General features: G+C 36.8%; 1 protein-coding gene across 1 annotated transcript in view; it reads right to left on the reverse strand.

The window, feature by feature from the left end:
* The window catches only part of STAG1 (STAG1 cohesin complex component), a 425011-nt gene that overhangs the window by 182186 nt on the left and 220463 nt on the right, over nucleotides 1-22362 (reverse strand). Inside the window, exon 6 of the mRNA XM_060011307.1 lies at nucleotides 16114-16190. Within this exon, the coding sequence (XP_059867290.1) occupies nucleotides 16114-16190 (77 nt within the window). The remainder of the gene's footprint in view (nucleotides 1-16113; nucleotides 16191-22362) is intronic.

A 22362-nucleotide genomic window follows, 5' to 3' on the forward strand; every position in this document is an offset into this window, starting at 1 on the left:
CAAGATATTTAAATATAGAGAATAAGATTGGTATGCCCTCGCTAGGTTCATATTTCAGATTGTTTTTGTCACAGATGGTATTTGAGGTATCCCAGGAGAATAAGAATAGATCAGTGCTCTAAAGGATTGACATTAGAAATGGAACTCTTCACTGGTTTGTTCATTTTGTAAGTTACTTATGACCACTGCAATAGATTTATGATTTATACTATTTATTTTTAACTCTTCACAAAATGGAAATGCAGATTTCTAGAGAAAACAGACACAAAAACAAATATCTGAATATGTAATCACAAGTGAATAACAGAAATGAGGAGACACTGACACTTCTTGCACAAGCTCTTCTTAGACCACTGATTATGAGCTAATGACATTCGTCATTAGAAACTGACTTACTCATACGTGTACTCATACGTGCAAGTAATTATATATATATATATATACATGCTTCAACAAACACTAAACATTAATGAACAAGGACTACACAGTCTACTCATAAAAGGATGAAAAGAAAATAAAAATTTATTTTTATTTATTAGGTATTTAGGAAATAAACTTAGTTCAGAACTAAGAAAGTCTGCAACAATCGCCAGGCAGCAACTTCTTAAGCACTTTCCTTACAAGATAAGAACTCAAGTCTTTTGAGAAAAAGTATGGAGAAGAGGGAGACATGGACAGAATAATTTAGCCTTTTCATAAGTTTTCACTATTAGGAATTTAGGATAAAAATGCTTTACTGATGGAATGTACAATCAAAAATATTTAGAGACTTTAATTTGGGACTAGAAGTAAATTCAGCTTTACTCTACCACATTTTGGCATCTCTTTACATTTTCTCAGTTTGTACTATTTAACCATTTTTACATTTCATAATATTTTTAATCCTTTGATTAGTAACTGCTCAAATGGATAAGCAACTGAAAAGTTCTATACTTAAGGTTAAATAAACAAATTCACAGAAGCACGTATGATTAGAAATGAGAAGAGAAAAAAGCTACAAGATTAAGTCATATCATTATAAAAGAGCACAATAAACAAAATTTCTATTTATAATTGTGAGCAGAGCAAAACAAAATAACAGACAAGAATGAAAGGCACTAAGTGCATAGAGTTGATTCGTGAACAATACAGGTTTGAACTGTGCAAATCCACACAAATTTTTTCAATAAATATATTGGGAAATTTTTTGTAGCTTTGCGAAGATTTGAAAAAACTCGCAAACCACAGCCTGCCTAATAAAAAAAAATTAATAAAAATAGGAATGTCATGAATACCATTTATTTTATCACAACCATAAAATATACATATATTATAAAAAGTTAAAATGTATCAAAACTTACCCACACAAACACTTACAGACTGTCACATGGTGCCATTTGCAGTTGGGAGAAATGTAAACAAACGTAAAAATGCAATATTAAAACATAACTGTGTAAAATTAACTACAGTACATACTGTATTGCTGTCATAATTTTGTAGCCACTTCCCGTTCCTATCTTTAGTGAGCACCGGCTTACAATGCTATGTGAGACTAATCATCTCCATGTAAGCAGTTTATTTCTTCAGTAAATTGCATAATTGCAGTAAAAAGTGATTTCTTGAGGTTCTTGCATATTTAACATCATATTTAGTGCAATTCCATAAACCTTAAATAATACCATGGGACCTGCATGAAGTGCTACTAATGATGATGAAAGTGCTCCCCCAAAGCAGAGAAAAGTCATAACATTACAAGACAAAGTCGAGTTGCTTGATATGTGCCATAGATTGAGGTCTGCAGCTGTGGCTGTCCACCATTTCAAAATAAATGAATCCAGCATAACGACCATTTTATAAAGAAGAGAAAATTCGTGAAGTCATCACTGTAGCTACACCAGCAGGCATGAAAACCTTGTACTTTTCTGATGTATCTTTTTATTTCATATTAAATCCAGTTCTTATGTTGGTGCTGGACTGCTTGAAGAAAGGCATACCTATAGACTCTTGTATGAGTGGAGGAAACGCAGTCATTATATGAAAACTTAAAGCAAAAGCAAGATAAAGGGTCTAAAGCTGGAGAATTTAATGCCTGCAAAGGATGGTTTGATAATTTTAGAAAAAGGGTTTGCTTTAAAAAATGTCAAGATAACGGGCAAAGAAAATTCTGCTGACCAAGAGGCAGCAGACAACTTACAAGTCACCATTAAGAAAATCATTGAGTAGAAAGGATATCTGCCAGAAAAGATTTTTATTTTTTATATTTTTTGTTGAAATATACTTATTTCCAATGTTGTGTTAGTTTCAGGTATACAGCAAAATGATTCCAGTATATATATATATATATATATATATATATATATATATATATATTTATATATATGTAAATATACCTGCATTTATTACTTATATATGTTTCTTTCTTTACATTCTCTTCCATTACAGGTTATTACAAGATATTAAGTATGGTTCCCTTTGCTATACACAAGGTCCTTCTTGGTTATCTATTTTATATTTAGTAGTGTGTATATTTTAATACCAAACCCCTAATTTATTCATCCCCCCTTTCCCTTTGGTAACCATAAGTTTGTTTTCTATGTCTGTGAGTCTATTTCTGTTTTGTACATAAGTTCATTTGTATCTTATTTTTTAGGTTTCACATATAAGTGATATCATATGATATTTGTCTTTGGTTTACTTCACTTAGTATGATAATCTCTAGGTCCATCCATGTTGCTGCAAATGGCATTATTTCATTCTTTTTTATGGCTGAGTAATATTCCATCTCTCTCTCTCTCTCTCTCTCTCTCTCTCACACACACACACACACACACACACACCACTCTTCTTCATCCATTCACTTGTCAGTGTACACTTATGTAGCTTCCATGTCTTGACTATTATAAATAGTGCTGCTGTGAACATTGGGGTGCATGTATCTTTTCAAATTATGTTTTCCTCTGGATATAATCCCAGGAGTGGGATTGCAGGATCATACGTTAGCTCTATTTTTAGTTTTTTAAGGAACCTCCATATACTGTTCTCCATAGTGGCTGTACCAATTTACATTACCACCAACTGTGTAGGAGGATTCCCTTTTCTCCATACCTTCTCCAGCATTTATTATTTATAGACTTTTGATATTGACCATTCTTTTTTTTGTTTTGTTTTTGTTCTGAGGTATGTGGGCCTCTCACTGTTGTGGCCTCTCCCGTTGCGGAGCACAGGCTCTGGACGCGCAGGCTCAGCGGCCACGGCTCAAGGGCCCAGCCGCTCCGAGGCATGTGGGATCTTCCCGGACCGGAGCACGAACCCGTGTCCCCTGCATCGGCAGGGGGACTCTCAACCACTGTGCCACCAGGGAAGCCCTGATATTGGCCATTCTGACTGGTATGAGCTGATACCTTATTAGAGTTCTGATTTGCACTTCTCTAATAATTAGCAATGTTGAGCATCTTGTCATGTGCCATGTGTATGTCTTCTTTGCAGACATGGCTTTTTACATCTTCTGCCCATTTTTTGATTTGGTTGTTTTGTTTTTATGAACTTGAGCTGTATGAGATCTTTGTATATTTTGAGGATTAATCCCTTGTCAGTTGCATCATTTGCAATTTTCTACCATTCTGTAGGTTGTCTTTTTGTTTTGTTTATGGTTTCCCTTGCTGTGTAAAAGCTTTTAAGTTTAATTAGGTCCCATTTTTTAATTTCTGTTTTTATTTCCATGACTCTAGGAGATGGATCCAAAAAGATATTGCTATGATTTATGTCAAAGAGTGTTCCGCCAATGTTTTCATCTAGGAGTTTTATAGTATCCAGTGTTACATTTTGGTCTTTTTAAAAATAATTTATTTATTTATTTTTGGCTCCATTGGGTCTTCATTGCTGCGTGTGGGCTTTCTCTAGTTGTGGTGAGTGGGGGCTACTCTTCACTGCAGTGCATGGGCTTCTCATTGTGGTGGCCTCTTGTTGCAGAGCATGGGCTGTAGGCACGTGGGCTTCAGTAGTTGTGGCTTGCAGGCTCTAAAGTGCAGGCTCACTAGTTGTGGCGCTCAGGCTTAGTTGCTCCACAACATGTGGGATCTTCCCAGACCAGGGCTCCAACCCATGTCCCCTGCATTGGCAGAAGGATTCTTAACCACCAGTTAAGTCCTACATTTTGGTCTTTAATCCACTTTGAGTTTATTTTTGTGTACGGTATTAAAGAATGATCTAATTTTATTTATTTACATATAGTTGTCCAGTTTTCCCAGCACCACTTACTGAAGAGACTGTCCTTTCTCCACTGTATATTTTTGCATCCTTTGTCGTAGATTAATTGACCATAGGTGCGTGGTTTTATTTTTGGTCTTTCTATCATGTTCCATTGATCTGTATGTCTCTTTTTGTGCGAGTACCATACTGTTTTGATAACTGTAGCTTTGTAGTATAGTATGAAGACAGGGAACCTGATTCCTCCGGCTCTATTGTTCTTTCTCAAGATTGCTTTGGCTATTTTGGATCTTCTGTGCTTCCATACAAATTAATTTTTTTTTATTCTAGTTCTGTGAAAAATGTCATTGGTAACTTAATAGGAATTGCACTGAATCTGCAGATTGCCTTGGGCAAATAGTCATTCTGACAATGTTGATTCCTCCGATCAAAAAACATGATATAGCTTTCCATCTGTTTGTGTCATCTTCGATTTCTTCCATCAGCGTTTTATACTTTTTGGGGTACAGGTCATTTGCCTCCTTTTCTAGGTTTATTCCTAGGTTTTTTGTTTTTTTGTTTCTTGGGGTTTTTTTGATGCAATGGTAAATGGGATTGTGCTTTCTCTTTCTAAATTTTCATTGTTAATGTACAGAAATACAACAGATTTCTGTGTATTAATTTTGTATACTGCAACTTTACCAAGTTCATTGATGAGCTCTAATAGATTTCTGGTTATGTCTTTAGGATTTTCTATGTATAGTATCATGTCATCTGCAAACAGTTACAGTTTTACATCTTCTTTTCCAAGTTGGATTACTTTTATTTCTTTTTCTTCTCTGATTACCTTGTCTAGGACTTCAAAACTATGTTGAATAAAAGTGGTGAGAGTGGACATCCTTCTGTTCCTAATCTTAGAGGAAATGCTTTCAGCTTTTCACCACTGCATATGACAGTAGTTATGCATTTGTCATATATGGAGTTTATTATGTTGAGGTATGTTCCCTCTCTGCTCACTTTTTGGAGTTTTTATCATAAATGGATGTTGAATTTTATCAACAGCTTTTTCTGCATCTATTGAGATGATCATATAGTTTTTATTGTTCAATTTGTTAATGTAGTGTACCACACTGATTGACTTGCAGATATAGGAAAATCCTTGCATCTCTGGGATAAATCCCATTTGATCATGGTGTATGATCTTTTTAATGTATTGTTGGATTCAGTTTGCTTGTATTTTCCTGAGGAATTTTGTGTCTGTGTTCATCAGTGATATAGGCCTGCAAATTTCTTTTTATGTGGGATCTTTGTCTGGCATCAAGCTGATGGTGGCTTCACAGAATGAGCTTGTAAGTATTCTTTCCTCTGCAATTTTTTGAGATAGTTTCAAAAGGATAGGTGTTAATTCTCCTTTAAGTATCTGACAGAATTTGCCTGTGAAGTTATCTGGTCCTAGACTTTTGTTTATTGGGAATTTTTAAATCACAGATTCAATTTCAGTACTTGTAACTGGTCTGTTCCTATTTTCTGTTTCTTCCTGGTTCAGGCTTGGGAGATTGTACCTTTCTAAGGATTTGCCCATTTCTTCTAGGTTGTCCAGTTCTTTGGCATATAGTTGCTTGTAGTAGTCTCTTATGGTCCTTTATTTCTATGGTGTCAGTTGTAACTTCTCCTTTTTAATTTCTAATTTTATTGATATGGGTCCTCTCCCTTTTTTTCTTGATGAGTTTGGCTAAAGTTTTATCAATTTTTTTTTTTTTTTTGCGGTACGCGGGCCTCTCACTGTTGTGGCCTCTCCTGCTGTGGAGCACAGGCTCCGGATGCGCAGGCTCAGCGGCCATGGCTCACGGGCCCAGCCGCTCCACGGCATGTGGTATCTTCCCAGACCGGGACACGAACCCGTGTCCCCTGCATCGGCAGGCGGACTCTCAACCACTGTGCCACCAGGGAAGCCCAAGTTTTATCAATTTTAAAAAATATTTTCAAGGAATCAGCTTTTAGTTTTGTTGATCCTTTCTATTGTTTTTATAGTCTCTATTTCATTTATTTCTGCTCTGACCTTTATACTTACTTTCCTTCTACTAACTTGGGGTTTTGTTTGTTCTTCTTCCTCCGGTTGCTTTAGGTGTAAAGTCAGGTTGTTTATTTGAGATTGTTCTCGTTTCCTGAGGTAAGCTTGTATAGCTATAAACTTCCCTCTTAGAACTGCTTTTGCTGTGTCCCGTAAGTTTTGCATTGTCCTGTTTTTGCTTTCATTTGTCTTTAAGTATATTTTCTGATTTCCTCTTTGACTTCTTCAGTGATCCATTGGTTGCTTACTACAATATGTTTAACCTCCAAGTGTTTGTGCTTTTTGCAGTTCTTTTTCTTGTAGTTGGTTTCTAGCCTCATAGCATTATGGTCAGAAAAGATGCCTCATAAAATTACAACTTTCTTAAATTTACTGAGGCTTGCTTTGTGGCCCAGCATGTGACCTCCCCTGGTGAATGTTCCTTGTACACTTGAAAAAAATGTGTATTCTGCTGATTTTGGATGGAATGCTTTATGAATTTCAATCAAATCCATGTAGTCTAAGGTGTCATTTAAGGCCTGTGTTTCTTTATTGATTTTCTGTCTGGATAATCTGTCCACTGACGTTAGTGGGGTATTAGAGGATCCCACTATTATTGTGTTACTCTCAATTTTTCCTTTTATGTCTGTTAACATTTGCCTTATACATTGAGGTGCTCTTATTTTGTATGCATATATTTACAGTTATATCATCTTGGATTGATCCTCTGATCATTATGTGGTATCCTTGTTTGTCTCTTGTAACTGTCTTTATTTTAAGGTCGATTTTGTCTGATATGAGTATTGCTACTCCAGCTTTCTTTTGATTTCTGTTTCCATGGAATACCTTTTTCCATCCCCTCACTTTCAATCTGTATGTGCCTATAGATCTGATGTGGTTGTCTTGTTGGCAGCATATATATGGGTCTTGTTTTTGTATCCATTCAGCCAGCCTATGTCTTTCGGTTGGAGCATTTAATCCATTTACCTTTAAGGCAAATACCCATATGTATGTTCTTATTGCCATTTTGTTAATTGTTTTGGATTTGTTTTGGTAGGGCTTTTTTCTCCTTTTGTCTTTTGTTCTCTTTTCTTGTGATTTGATGACTTTCTTTAGTGTTGTGTTTTGATTACTTTTTCTTATTTCTGTGTATATCTACTATAGATTTTTGGTTTACCATGAGAGTTTGATATAGCAATCTATACATATAATGATTGTTTTAGATTGTTGATCTCCTAATTTCTAATGCATTTGAAATATCCTGCATTTACACTCTCCTCCTTTCACAATTATTGGTTTAGATATCATATGTGTGTGTGTGTATAATTTCCTACCTTTACTGTATGCCTTTATTGGTAAGCTTTCCCATTTCATAATTTTCTTTCTTCTACTTGTGGACTGTTCTTTTCTGCCTAGAGAAGTTGGTTAGCACTTGTTGTAAATCTGGTTTGGTGGTGCTGAACTCTCTTAGCTTTTGGTTGTCTGTAAAGCTTTTGATTTCTTCACTGAATCTGAAAAAGAGCCTTTCTGGGTAGCATATTCTTGGCTGTAGGTTTTTCCTGTTCATCACTTTAAATATATTATGCCACTCCCTTCTGGTCTGCAGAGTTTCTGCTGGAAAATCAGCTGATAACATTATGGGGGGTTCCCTTGTGTGTTACTTGTTGATTTCCCCTCATTGTTTTTTAATATTTTCTCTTTATGTTTAATTTTTGTCAATTTGATACAATGTAGCTTGGTTGTGATCCTCTTTGGGTTGATCCTGTATGGTACTCTCTGCTTCCTAGACTTGGGTTACTGCTTTCTTTCCCATGTTAGGAAAGTTTTCAGCTATTATCTCTTCAAATATCTTCTCAGGCCCTTTCTCTCTTTTTTCTCCTTCTGGGACTCCTATAAGGCGAATGTTGGTACATTTGGCATTGTCCCAGAGGTCTCTTAAACTATCCTTTTTTCTTTCGATTTTTTTTCTTTATTCTGTTTCACAGCAGTGATTTCCACCACTCTGTCTACCAGTTCACTTATTTGTTCTTTTGCCTCATTTATTCTACTGATTACTTCTAGTGTATTTTTCATTTCAGTTATTGTATTTTTTTTAATTTATTTTTATTTTTGGCTGTGTTAGGTCTTCGTTGCTGTGCGTGGGTTTTCTCTAGTTGCAGCAAGCGGGGGCCACTCTTTGCCGTGGTGTGCAAGCTTCTCATTGTGGTGACTTCTCTTGTTGGGAGCACGGGCTCTAGATGCGCAGGCTTCAGTAATTGCGGCTCATGGGCTCTAGAGCACAGGCTCAGCAGCTGTGGCGCATGGGCTCAGCTGCTCCGCAGCATGTGGGATCTTCCCAGACCAGGGCTTGAACCTGTGTCTCCTGCACTGGCAGGCGGATTCTTAACCACTGCGCCACCAGGGAAGCCCCAGTTATTGTATTCTTTAACTGTGTTTAGTTGTTATTTTTTCTAATCCTTTGTTAAAAACTTTCTTGTAACTTCTCACTCTGTGCTTCCATTCTTTTCCCAAATTCCTGGATCATCTTTCCAATCATTACTCTGAACTCTTTCTCAGGTAGATTGCCTATCTCCATATCATTTCGTTGTTTTGGGGTTTTACCTTATTCCTTCATCTGGAACATATTCCTTTGCTGACTCATTTTGTCTAAACTTCCGTTTGTATTTTTATGTATGTGGAAGGTTAGTTATGTGTCTTGACCTTGAAGAAGTAGCCCTCTGTAGGGGATGTCCTATGTGTCCCAGTAGTACAGCTCCTCTCGTAACTCAATGGCCAGTTATCAGCTGGTCCCACGGTAGGTTCTGACCTGTGTTTGTGGACTCAGTTCCACAGGTTTGGGGACTGTGCATTTCTTGCTTCTATTGTCTACCCCCTGGTGGGTGAGGCTAGTCTAGAGGCTTGTGGGGGCTTCCTGGTGGGAGGGGCTGGTGTCTGCCCCCTGGTGGGTAGAGTTGGGTCTTGGCCCTCTGGTGGGCAGGGCCATGTCAAATGGCATGCCTAGTGGTGGCTATGGGCTCAGGAAGTCTTTAGGAAGCCTGTCTGTTGATGCGTGGGACCACGTTCCAGCCCTGTTGGTTATCTGGCCTGACGTGTCCCAGCACTGGAGCCTACAGGCTGTTGGGTGGGGCCAGGTCTTGGCACTAATGTCCCAAGCAAGATGTCAGCCTTCAGATGATTTTTCCCGGATATGTTCACCACCAACTTTTATGCCCCAAGAGAGCCACAGCCACCCCCTGTCTCCCCAAGAGGCCCTCCAAGACCAGTGGGCAGTTCCGGCCCAGGTGCCTTTGAAGTCACTGCTTTTTCCCTGTGTCTTGGTGATCAAAAGACCTCGTGTGCATCATCCAAGAGTGGAGTCTGGTTTCCCGAGTTCTGTGGAGCTCCTGTGGTCAAGAGATGCTGGCCTTTAAAGCCAAATGCTCTGGCAGCTCCTCCTCCTGATGCCAGACCCCCCCCCCCCCCCCGCTGGGGAGCCTAATGTGGGGCTCAGAACTCTCACTCCTGTGGGAGAACTTCTGTGATATAATTATTCTCCAGCTTCTGCGTCACCCACCCAGGGCATATGGGATTTGACTATATCATGAGTGCACCCTTCCTACCATCTCGTCTTCTCTGTCTTTGAATGTAGAATATCTTTTTCATAGGCTCCAGTGTTTTTTTATTGATGGTTGTACAGCAATTAGTTATGATTTTGGTGTTCTGATGGGAGGATGTGAGCTCAAGGTCTTCTACTCTGCCATCTTGTTTTCTCTCCTGGCCTGATCAGAATGGGGTGCTGGCTGGGACTAGGCAGAGCTGCAGAACCCAGCTTGGCATCAGCAGTGCCAGCAGCTGCTCTCCAGGAGCATGGCAGATCCCTCGCTGCCTGTAGCCAGGTGTTTTTATACAAATCCTGGTAGCAGGCGAGGAGCTCAGCTTCGCTGGACTGGTGATCTCAGCTGCAGCCTCAGTCTCTGGAGTGAGCTGGGAGTCCCAAACATCCTATCCTAGTCAACAAAACTGCTGAAAAGAAAAACTTTTTTCTCTTCCAGCTTGGGTCCTGCAGAGACAGCCTACAAATTAACTGACAATTGACAAACTTACTGGAGAAGAGACATTTACACTTGCACGTGGGAGTTGCTCAGTGATAGGTAAGTCTGCCTCAACAGGTTTTTAATGCAGAAGAAAGCGCCCTACTTGGGAAAAAATCATCACAAACAACATTATTAGTAAGGAAGATAAGCGAGCACCAGGACTTAGGTAAGAAGGCACAGGCTAACTCTACTTTTTGTGCACATGCAAGTCAGGTTTATGATCAGGACTGCTCTTATCTGTAAAGCTACAAACTCCCAGGCCTTGAAGGGAAAATATAACACCAGCTACCAGTCTTTTGGTTGTAGAACAAGAATCCATGGACAATGAGAACCCTTTTCTGGATTGGTTCCATCGATGCTTTGTCCTTGAAGTTGGGAAGTACCTTGCAAGTAAGGAACTGACTTTTAAAATTCTTTTTATAATGAACAATGCCCCTGGCCACCCAGAACCCTATGAGTTCAACACCAAAAGTGTCAAAGTGATCAACTTGCTCCCAAACACAGTATTTCTAATTCAGTCTCTAGATCAAGGAGTCATAAGGGTCTTTAAGGCTCATTACACACAGTACTCTATGGAAAGGATTGTCAGGGCTATGGAAGAGGACCCCCATAGAGAGAACATCATGAAAGTCTGCAAGGACTACACCACTGAAGCTGAAGATGCCACTGTTGTTAGAGAAAAAGCCATTGTTGTTAGAGAAAGCTACCAGGCCCGAAATAATGAATTCCTGCTGGAGATAAATTTTGCCCAGATGTTGTGCATGACTTCACAGGACTAAGGACAGAGCCGATCAAAGAAATCATGAAAGAAACTGTGGATATGGCAAAAACGGTCGGGGTGGAGTGGAGCGGGTAGTGAAGAGTTTTAAGATATGAATCTTGAAGAAATTCAAGAGCTAACAGACACTACACCAAAGGAATTAAGAGAAGATGACTTGATGGAGATGAGTGCTTCCTAACCAGTGCCGTACAATGAGGAAAAAGACATAGAAGAAGCATTGCCAGAAAACAAATGACATTAGACAATCTGGTACAAGGGTTCTGCTTACTCAACACTGCTTTTAACTTCTTTTACAACATGAACCCTTCTGTGATATGGGCATTGAAACTGTAGCAAATGGTGGAAGAAGGACTGGTACTATGTTAGAGAAATGAAAAAGCAAAATTCAAACAGAAATTATGATGTATTTCCATAAAATTACACCAAATATGCCTGCCTCTCCTGCTTACCCTTCCACCTCCTCCACCTCTGCCATCCCGGAGACAGCAAGACAAACCCCTCCTCTTCCTCAGCCGACTCAATGTGAAGACGATGAGGATGAAGACCTTTGTGATGATCCACTTCCATTTAATGAACAGTAAATAATCACCATGCCATACACTTAATAAACATATCTGTTGTATATGTGTGTGTCTCCATGTGAAAATATAGTAACTGTATGGCAAGAACTGTATGAGACACTCGTGTCATCATCATCATTGCCTAACTATTCATTGTGTAGAGCTTCGTGTGCAAGACTTGTATTGAAGTGGATAGCCTACCCATACATAGGCATAAGGTGAGTGATATTTAATATATACTGTTCTATAACTTTGCTTTCAAAGAATTACATTACTGTACAGTATGACACACACTCACTCTCATAGTTGGAGAAACTGCATATCAGCTTATCACACCACAGGTAAGTGATTTTTCTTAAAAAAAGTAACAGTGTTTCCAATATTGTATTATGAATATGACAGTAATACTGCATGCCATAAAAATTTTATAACAATTCATTCACTAGTATAAAGGCTAGGCTACCATGAAACAATTGTATCAGTTACACTAGGCTAGCAAAAAGCAATCAGATTGCTGGCTTCTTCATTATCAATGCATAAATCATCATAACTGTAAGAAAATATAAATTATTCACATTATCTTTTCATTTTTTATGTCTAGTATTAATAATACATATAAGATCTATGGTATTTTGCATCATATAAGACAATATTGATATAGGTACTAAGAGACAGATGATTTAGCTTATAAACAGATGACAAACTTACAGTAATGATACAGTACAGTACTGTAAATGTACTCTCCCCTTTTTATGCTTTTCGTAATAACATTTTTTCTCTAGCTTACTTTATTGTAAGAACACAGCATATAATATATATAAAATACAAAATGTGTGTTAATTGACTGTTAATGTTATTGGTAAGGCTTCCAGTCAACAGTAGGGTATTAGTAGTTAAGTTTTGGGGGAGTCAAAAATTATATGAGGATTTTCAGCTACAGAGGGCTGAGAGTACCTAACACCCGTGTTGTTCAAGGGTCAGCTGAATATTAAATGTGTTGTGTTGCAAAGGTTTCCCTACATAGATGTCATACTGAAATATATGAAAACTATACAAATTGACCTTTGGGAAACATATCTAAGAATTGATACATGGAGATCTGATTGTAATAACCTGGGGAAGAAATACAATTACAGTGTGCTTTACCTCCTGGCAACTGGCTCCAACAGGAACCAAGTATATCTATTGACTTTGAAAAGCTATAGGCTGCTCTGGGAATTAACATATTTCTAAATTAGGCTGATATTACAATTACAAAGGACATGTGGTCAGGTGCAGATCTGTAGTTATAACCAATTTGTAACAAGGAATAGAAGCTACAGTATACTACTTTTTCTGGCAATAACATACTCTTGGACTACCTTATTCAATTTAAACACTTTCAACTGAAATGACTTCTAACTCATCTCACCTTTACTTTAGTTTGCTATAATACAATATATTCATTCATTCAAAAGAATTTTAATGGCTACTCCGTTAACTAGGCACTTTTCTAGGATCTTGGGATCTAATGGTTCTTTGATATTTCAGAATTTTATCACAACATATAATTCACCAAAACTAACCTCCTCCCACTCCCAAGGAATTAAATAACCTATACAGTATTTTGAAGAAAAAAAAACTTAAAATACTGTATATTTAACAATATGAAAGCATCTAAATGCATTCTTGAGTGTATACAGAGTAGCAAAAGATCAATATCTTGCTAAAGAGTTTAAGATAAATTTTTTTGTATCTGCATCTGAATTATAATTTCATTAAATTCAATACAGTGAACAATATGTGACACAATCCCAGTATATGTTTATGATGTATTCAGCTCATAAGTTTTACCACTCCGTATCAACAATGGCTTTTGCAAATACAGAGTCTGTCCCTCCAAAATACGTAATACCACCTTTCAAATAGAATTTCCATTTGTTCTTGCTTCGATGAACCTTGTCATACTTGCAGACAATTTAATTATCAGTGTCAAACAGGTCTGGCACATCCTGCTCACTAACATCATCTCTGGAATTTTTATTTGATTGTATGTTTATTTATTTATTTTGAGTTTAAATTTTTACTTTTCAAACTGGTTATGCAATAAAGTCTCAAGCAAAGTGAGTAAGCATCCTATTTATGACACTGTTTTAAGCCACCTAATTAAAAGCATTATATAGATATTTAAAACTGAAACTGACAGTATTTATTAAAACTTCTAATCATCACAATTATATTTATTTATTTCTAAGTAGCTTTAGAAGATATTAAATTCTGCTTTAAATTAATACATTCTAATAATCCAAACTGTATTAGATATACTGTTTAAAAAATAATAGAATGATGATTTTAAAAGTCTTCTTTGATTAGGTCAATAATCTCAAATATTGAGACAAAATGTTTAGGAATATGAAATGAATGCCTTCTGAATAATTTCATTTGCTACATTTTATTCATTGTTGTTTCCCCCTCATTCTGTTTTCATATATGAAGTGTTTTTATAACAAATCTTGGCTTCCTCTTTTTATTTGCCTTAGAACAATAGTTCTCAATAGTTCTTATACATTAGAATATCACCTGGTGAGCTTTAAAAAAATCTCTATATCCAGGTCACATGCCTTACAAAGTAAATCAGAATGTCTGTGGGATGTGAAAGGGAGCCAGGAGTCAGTATCCCCATGAGATGTTAATGTGCAGCAATGTTTGGAAACTACTGTCTTAAACTTTTAATAATCATTCCATCACGTGTTAGTGCTGTGAAGGTCCAAGATATATACTACTTTTAAATCTACAATCTGAATCACCTGTATTGCAAGCCTGGCATAGTAGTTAGTATAGTAGCTGGTGAGTAAAACTACTACTTGCACCTTAACTTATATCTTATCTGGCTTTAACTTCTATTTGCAACATATAAAAACACTTGTAGTAACAACAAAAAAATTATTTTTTAGTGAACAGGAGTCCCACAGAAATGTTTCAGAATCTAGGATTTTTTGCAGTTTAGAAGTTAATACAGTGCATATACCTTATATTTCATCATACCCCAAAAGAATCTGGGGCAGCCCCCTGTAATCAAGAACATTAACGTTTAACAACAATGCATATAGATATTCACACTGACTGTGATAAATAAAAATTTTAAGTAGTCTCATGTTATTTTAGGCCAGGTTTTGGAATTTCAGAGCTTTTTGGATTACAGAAATGAAGACAAGTGATTATGGAGTATATCTGCATAGGTGACAATTTAAGGTCTCCCCTACCTCCCATAAAATGTGAATAAATAGTCTGAAAGCCACTGACAGAATATTTCTGTAAAATGTTTTCATACTGCTGCTAGAGTAAAGGTGACACCTGATGAGAAAGACATATTGAACAGCCTGTGTTTGAATGTCTGCTTTGACATGTGTTTGTAGTACTTTTTTAATTAAAAATAAACACTACTTACTGCTACTACTAATAAAAAGCCTAACCCCATCTTACTAAGAGTGGACCTAGAAGAAAACCAATCTTTGTTGTTAGTGTTGAAAGTCAAGAAAAAGGAACACCTAATTCAGAAAATAGAAATCTTAATTAAATCAAAAGGCAGAACGTTAAAACTGGAATTGATGGTGGCCTAAAGCATGACATGAATTGAGTTCACCATAAATAAAATAAAGAAATAAAACTGTAAAAGTATCTCAACATTTACAGTGTAAAACTGCTTGAGTGAGTATTTTAGTGAAAATGGAAAATCATGCAGAAAAAAATGGTTTCTGCATGATTAATTGTGAAGACAATAAAGAAAACTTGTATTCTTAATGGAAATCAGATTATCTCAAGTAGAATGTCCCAAATAGAAGTTCAAGTTTTACACACACACACACACACACACACACACACACACACACACATACACACACACACACACAAAGAAAATGGGAAAGGGGTGGGAGTGGGGGAGATGTGTGTGTGTGGGTATGTCAGTGGTGGGGATCCATGTAAAATAATTTTGGGAATTCTGGATTGAATTAAGTTAAGGAGATTTTTCTCCATTAGGACTTCTAAGAACCTTAAATAAGTTAATATGCTTTCACAATCTCTAAGGTAGGTATAATAGGCAGCCTGCTCACACTTCCTTGACCTCCAAACCCTTTTTTCTTTAAAGCATTTAACAAGACTAGTATTCCACAGAACATGAAATTGCTGGAGATGTATTTATAAATTCAGGAATTTTAGATGGTCTTCAAGAATGACTATCAAGAGTCAATTTCTACTTCACACCATGAATTTTCTTATCCTTATCAGCTATCAGTCACTATTCAGTGCTACTACCTCCATGCAATGTAATAAAATTCCCAAATGAATGAGATTAATTTTGGAATTAACAGCATGGATTATCATATAAATGAGAAAACAGTATATCTTCTCTTATACTAAACACCAAGTCAAAACAAAACTTAAAATAACATATTCATCATTTACAAGTGTAAGCAGGCAGTTTGTATAAATATTGAAATGCTATACCTCATCAAATTCTTCAGTCATTTTTCTGATGATTTCTGCATTCTGCATATTTCGAAACATCTCTATTCTCACAGTACCTGTGGAACAACAGATTTTATATAGTTAATCTTTTTCTATCCCATGCTAAAAATTAAATTTAACCTGAGCACTGTTTGAAAAGTTTTATATGAAAGTGTTTGGGTTTTTCTTACTTCCCCCAAACTTCTATCTATTCTAAAGGAATCCCTTGTTTAAGAATTTAAAAGTTCTTTAGACATTAAAAAAAAACCCTCAATATCCCATGAATTAGATAAGTATAAGGAAAAATATTGAGAGAAGTGTTGAAGAAGGAAAAGACAAAGACATAAAACAATGAATTTATATGGTAAGGAAGCCCCTAAAGATTGACTTAAATATATACTGGTGCTAACCAGACATACAGCTGGTTGCCTTTGTCTGAAAAACATCCAAGTATAGAAAGTGTTATCTCCCTTAAAGGCTCCCTTTGATATTTTTTAATCATCAGAATATTCTTCGATAAATTAAAACTAAATGTCCCATAATCTAACAACACATTTCAGTTATATCTGTTTTTTTGAACATGAAGACTTGCTCAATAACTTCTACATAAGGATCAGACAATCAAAGAAAAAGTTAACCTCTTTCAACATCTCATTCTTTCGTACTACTTTTACCTTACTTTATTTTTATCTCAAATATGGTTATATAAATATTATCACTCTTATGAGAATGAGTGGTTTATATTGAAAACCTGTGTTAAAAATAACATTTAAAGAAACTGAAATAAGGTTCAATTTAAAGAAACTGAAATAAGGTTCAAAATGAACTTAGGTACAAAGAATTCCGGCCTAATAATTAAATGAGGTTCAGTTTCAACTGTATAAGTGTAAAATACTCAAGTTAAAAATCACAAAAATAACACTCAATGAATCAGTAAGAAAATAATTACTGTATAACCTCTGACAGGCTCCTTGCCAGTGATTACCAGCTCCAACTCAAATCACAACTAGGAATGTAGGTGGGAAGAGTCTCTGAAATGTACTGTACGCTTACAGGAAAGACCATGGAAGCAGTAGGATAGCCACTAAAAGTCAAAGTATGATCTTAATTCTGAGTCCCAACAAAAACTACAATGGAACATGTGGCACTTATTAAACTCGATTTAACTGAATTAAAATCTATAAAATGAGAAAAAAGCCCTATCTGCCCTATCTTTTAATCAGGATCATTTAAAAGCACAGTTTATTTACTGATACATAGTTCTCATTCATTTTCTGGATGATGAATTAAGTACTACCAACAGATATTCCCAATATTCAACTTTAGAGATGACAGTCTAGGCTGGAATGTGGATGAAAAGGAAAAATATTTTTAAAGAGTTCTTCCCCAACATGCAATTTCTGAAACAAAATGAGAAACTTTTTATCCTGATTTTATTTTTTTATGTGAAAAACAGTAACGTAGAGAGTATTCAACAGTGTTGAAGACAGGTTGTTTATGTACTACAATACAGCCTTTATTTTCAGAGGATTTTAAAAAATTAAATAAACAAGAAATGTGCTCAACTGATAATTGTAACTAATCTCAAATAAAAGTAACTTTCTGTTAGACATTCTTAAAATCACTCAAAACAAAATTGTTTCTGTTTAACCTTGTTTGGGTCATGAAATATTCTGTCAATCTGAAATAACATTCCCATAGATAAAAAGCATGTAATTTCAGGGGTTAATTCATGGTACTCTTGATAAGTAAAATTACATTCATAAGTACTAATAAAAAAGCAAAAGAAGTAAAATTAGATGTTAAAATTTTTGAACATGGGAAGAATTAACTGTTCTTCTTAGGGAGATGGAAATATTTTATATTTTGAATGGAATGTCATTACATGGTTGTACGCATTTGTCAAAAGCCACCTATCTGTATACTGTGTGTGAATTTTAATGTATGGAAATTAGATCTTGGTAAAGTTGATTTTTTAAAAATTCAAGAAAAGGGACAACATTAATTCTACTACTTCATTAATAAGTTGCACATATCACTCTTAAAATACTCCCAGTGTAAATAATGTTCAACTACTCTATATCCATGATTGACATGGCAGTTTTCATATTCAGTGGAGTCTTAACTATACTTTCAATAAAATAGCTATGTTAGTTCATAAAGAGAGGACTATTTCACTGCATCTATTTCATGTGGTAAAGTGAAGAGCAACAAAACAGTAACTAGCATTAAAAGCAATATGAAAAAAACCTCATGCTTAGCATCTTTAAAGATGACTACAATATACAAATATCAATTACTAATAAAATAAAATCAGATGTTTAAAAGCCATAATTTTGAAAATGAACAGAAGCTTGTTACTGATTTTTCTTTTAAGGACGAAATTCCTTCTCCTGCCACAATGACTATTCCAAAGATTAGCCTATTTACTTATTTTCCAACTGTTCATTCTTCTCCAATTGGGTACCACAACTCTACAGAAACTGCTTCCTCACACCAGCTGTCTCCGAACTGCTACATCAAACAGTTTTTCCTTAGTAATAATCTATCTAATGTATTTAAAGAATCTGCTTATTTTATTGGTTCCCACAGCAGTATATATTTACACTATATTCTCTGATGACTTATTTTTATTTCTTTCAGTTACTTTTAGTCATTTAACCTAAGTACATACAGGTAATTTCTAAAGCTCAATCCAAGCATTCTTTTTTGCCCTTTTTTTACATTTTCTAACCCAGATGTGGTCCCTACCTATCTAGCTCACCCACTAGAATAAAGTATGGCAGAGACCACTACTTACTGAACTTTGTATTCCCCCATGAACCTTGAAAAATGCCTGACAGGTTAAGCTCCTCTGCCCTTTTAAGCTTTCTTTGACAAAGAAAAAAATCTTGTCTTAATTCAACAGTAATGTTCAAAATAAATTAAAAAGCTAATCTCTTCATCTTTGGATTCTTGGTTCTTAAAGATGCATATTTCTAAAAGAAGATTATCCTAAGATTATGGATAGTAAAGGTAAATAAAAAATCTGAAATGATTCAGATTCATGGAAACATAAATATCTGAAAATAAAGAATAAAAGAGAAAAGATCACCTTCCACTCTCTTAAATACTAACAAGTTATCTATGAGAATCCTAAAAGAATAAGCCACCAACATACATATTTTATATTAAAAAGTAAAAGTTTGCTTGAGCAGGCCCTCCTCACAAGATTGTACTTTTTTAATAAAGCAAAAGGAAGAACTTTCAAAACTGTCATTTTAAACTATGAATAATTTTAGAAATGGAAGTAACATCAGAAAACTACCATCAAGTTCTTAATCATTTAAACTATGTCAAATGCTGGTAACAGCAGAAATTGATACAATCCCTGTGGTATGCAATTCGGCAAATGTCTACCAAAACTAATTTACATCCTCTTTTGTCTTGATATTGTACTTGTTGCAAAGTATCCATAAAATCACACATGTGCAAAATAATGAATATACAAGGTTATTCCCTGAAGCACTGTCTGTAACAGTAAAATAGGAAAAAAACCCCTATGCCCATAAATAAGAATCTGATTAAATAAGTAAAAATGGTGATAATAACAACAATGGTGGTGGCAGCCTACATCTGGGTGCTCACCATCTGCCAGGTATTGTGCTAAGTAATGCTTAAACTTCCAAACAATCTTATTCAGAATACAATTTTTCTCCCATTTTACAGATGAGAAAATTGAGGCACCTAGAGATTTAGCAACTTGTAAAAAGGGTTTTCCAGCAGCACATCCATGGCCTGCATGAAGGCAATCTGGCTATATAGGTCCATGAAAACCACTACTTTTAATTGGCTCTTAAAGTCAACGGAAGCCATGGAGACAAAAAACAATAAAGCCATCTATGACTGATATGAAAAGACCTGTAGGATACATTTATACCTGAAAAAAGAAGGGACAGGTTCCAGTTCAAGATGGTGATAGAGGAAGACCCTGAACTCATCTTCTCCCATGGACAGAATTAGTCTAGTTACATATGGAAAACTTTCCTCTTAAAAAAACGTATTCAAAAAAAAAAAAACATAAAGGCTGGCTGAATGACAATTATACATCAGGCAAACGAGAAGAAAACCACATCAAAGCAGGTAAGAGAGGCTGGCACAAAATTTCACCAAATATGGCACAAAATAAACCCGACCTACAGCACAGGGAAACACAAGCGAGAGGGAACTCCAAATCAGAGCTTCTCCCTGAGGACTGAAGGGCTCAAACCCCACATCAGGCACCAAAAATTTTAAAGACATGCACTTGAGAGATAAGCCAACACCCGCCCCCCCACCCCCGCCACCAGCCAAAACATCTAATTTTGAAAACCAACAAAGCCTCACATCCTGAGACCCACAGGACAACACCAATCTGGTAGAAAGCTCTTAAATGGCCTGCACAACTTGGACTCATCTACCCAGGGCCCAGCTCAGAGGCAGCCTAAAGCAACTCAACTTGAACTGAATCCGGATCACCTGCTTACATTAAAACCATGGCCTAAGGGGCAGGCATCCAATTTAACACACACATCTAGGAGCCTGCTGAAACACTCTCTGGGGATGGAGAATGGCACCATCTCATACTTTCCCTTTGCTGTGCTCCAGAGCACCAATATTTCCCGAAAGAGAGAAGACTACATGCGCCTGGTGCCCCAATTTTTCTGGCTGCTACCCAGGATATGATTCTTGATCGCCTGGCTCTAAAGGCTAGGGGAGCTTGCATTCCTGATCACATGCAACTGTAATAATCAGTGTCACCCAGAATGGAGCTCATACCCATCTGGGGCCCTGATTTTTGTGACTGCTACCAGGGATCACCTTTACTTCACCTGGCTTTCGTGGTCAGTGGGGCTGACATTTGTAGGTACTGCAACACTGTAACCAATGAAGACAGAGTTCTAAACCAGCTACCACCTCCAGGGCACAGCAAGAGGCAACAGATCCAAGAACTCAGTCTTTCTGTGAAAGAGACCTATTAGCTAAACATGATTGTGGCTTGAGGGGCAGGGTTCTCTTTAAACATGCATCTAGGGGTTGACTGTAATCCTTTTCAAAGATTTCAGAGGATGGGCACTATCTTCACACTCACTCTCTGCAGTGTTCCAGAGCACCAGTGTCTCCTGCTGAGAAGCTTTACATGCATCTGTTACCCTGGTTTTTGTGTCTAATACCTGGGACATTTCGCAACTGGAGCCCAGGGCTCCCTGATCACTGGGATCTGGTTGCAAAAGGGGCTTGGGTACCTGGGTTCCATGGGACTGTGGCAATTAGAGGGATGGTTCTGGGCAGGTTACCACACGTAGTCCACTGCACAGACAGCTGGCTGAAGCACATTTCCCGGTCTATGAAAGAGGCCACTTTGCTTCTCCTGCAGCTTTGGATTGAGAAGCAGCCTTCAAGGGTTTTTTAAACATCTTTATTGGAGTATAATTGCTTTACATTGTTGTGTTAGTTGCTGCTGTATAACAAAGTGAATCAACTATACATATATATATATATATATATATATATATATATATATATATATATATATATATATCTCCCCTCCCTCTTGCATCTCCCTCCCACCCTCCCTATCCCACCCCTCTAGGTGGTCACAAAGCACCGAGCTGGTCTCCCTGTGCTATGCGGCTGCTTCCCACTAGCTATCTATTTTACACTTGGTAGTGTATATATGTCAACAGGATTCAGGTTTGACACACATGCGGTGGCATATGGAGCGGCTCTAAAGGAACATAGACTGTGGATGTCATTTTGGCACTCTCCTTTTGCCTTGCTCCAGCTCACTGTTATCTCCTACAAAGAAGTTATACACTCATCTGAAGTTCTGATTTTTCTGACTGCTGCCCAAGGTATACTTCCAGATTGCCTGGCTCTGGTAACCAGTGAGGCTTATGTTTGCAGCCTTTCAGGACTGCATATATTATATCTACATACTTTTAAAAACGGCTAGCTGATGGCTTGGCTTCTAGTCAGCCTGAATCTAGGTGCTGAAATCTTCCACTCTGGGACAGTGACAGGCCTTGGCTCATCCTCAACTACTGGGAGCTATTAAAAATATATTAGGATGCTTAGACAAGCAAAGAGGTTTGAGAGACGACCAATAGCTGGGGCAAGGCTGAACAAAAAGGTTCACCTCCTACACAAGGCCACTCCTTCAAGACTGGGAGGGGGTGGTTGTTTCATCCACTGTGTATAAACCAATAGAGAGAGTTAAGCAAAATGAAG

Source organism: Delphinus delphis, chromosome 4 (assembly GCF_949987515.2).
Source record: "Delphinus delphis chromosome 4, mDelDel1.2, whole genome shotgun sequence".
NCBI classification, from domain to species: Eukaryota; Metazoa; Chordata; class Mammalia; order Artiodactyla; family Delphinidae; genus Delphinus; species Delphinus delphis.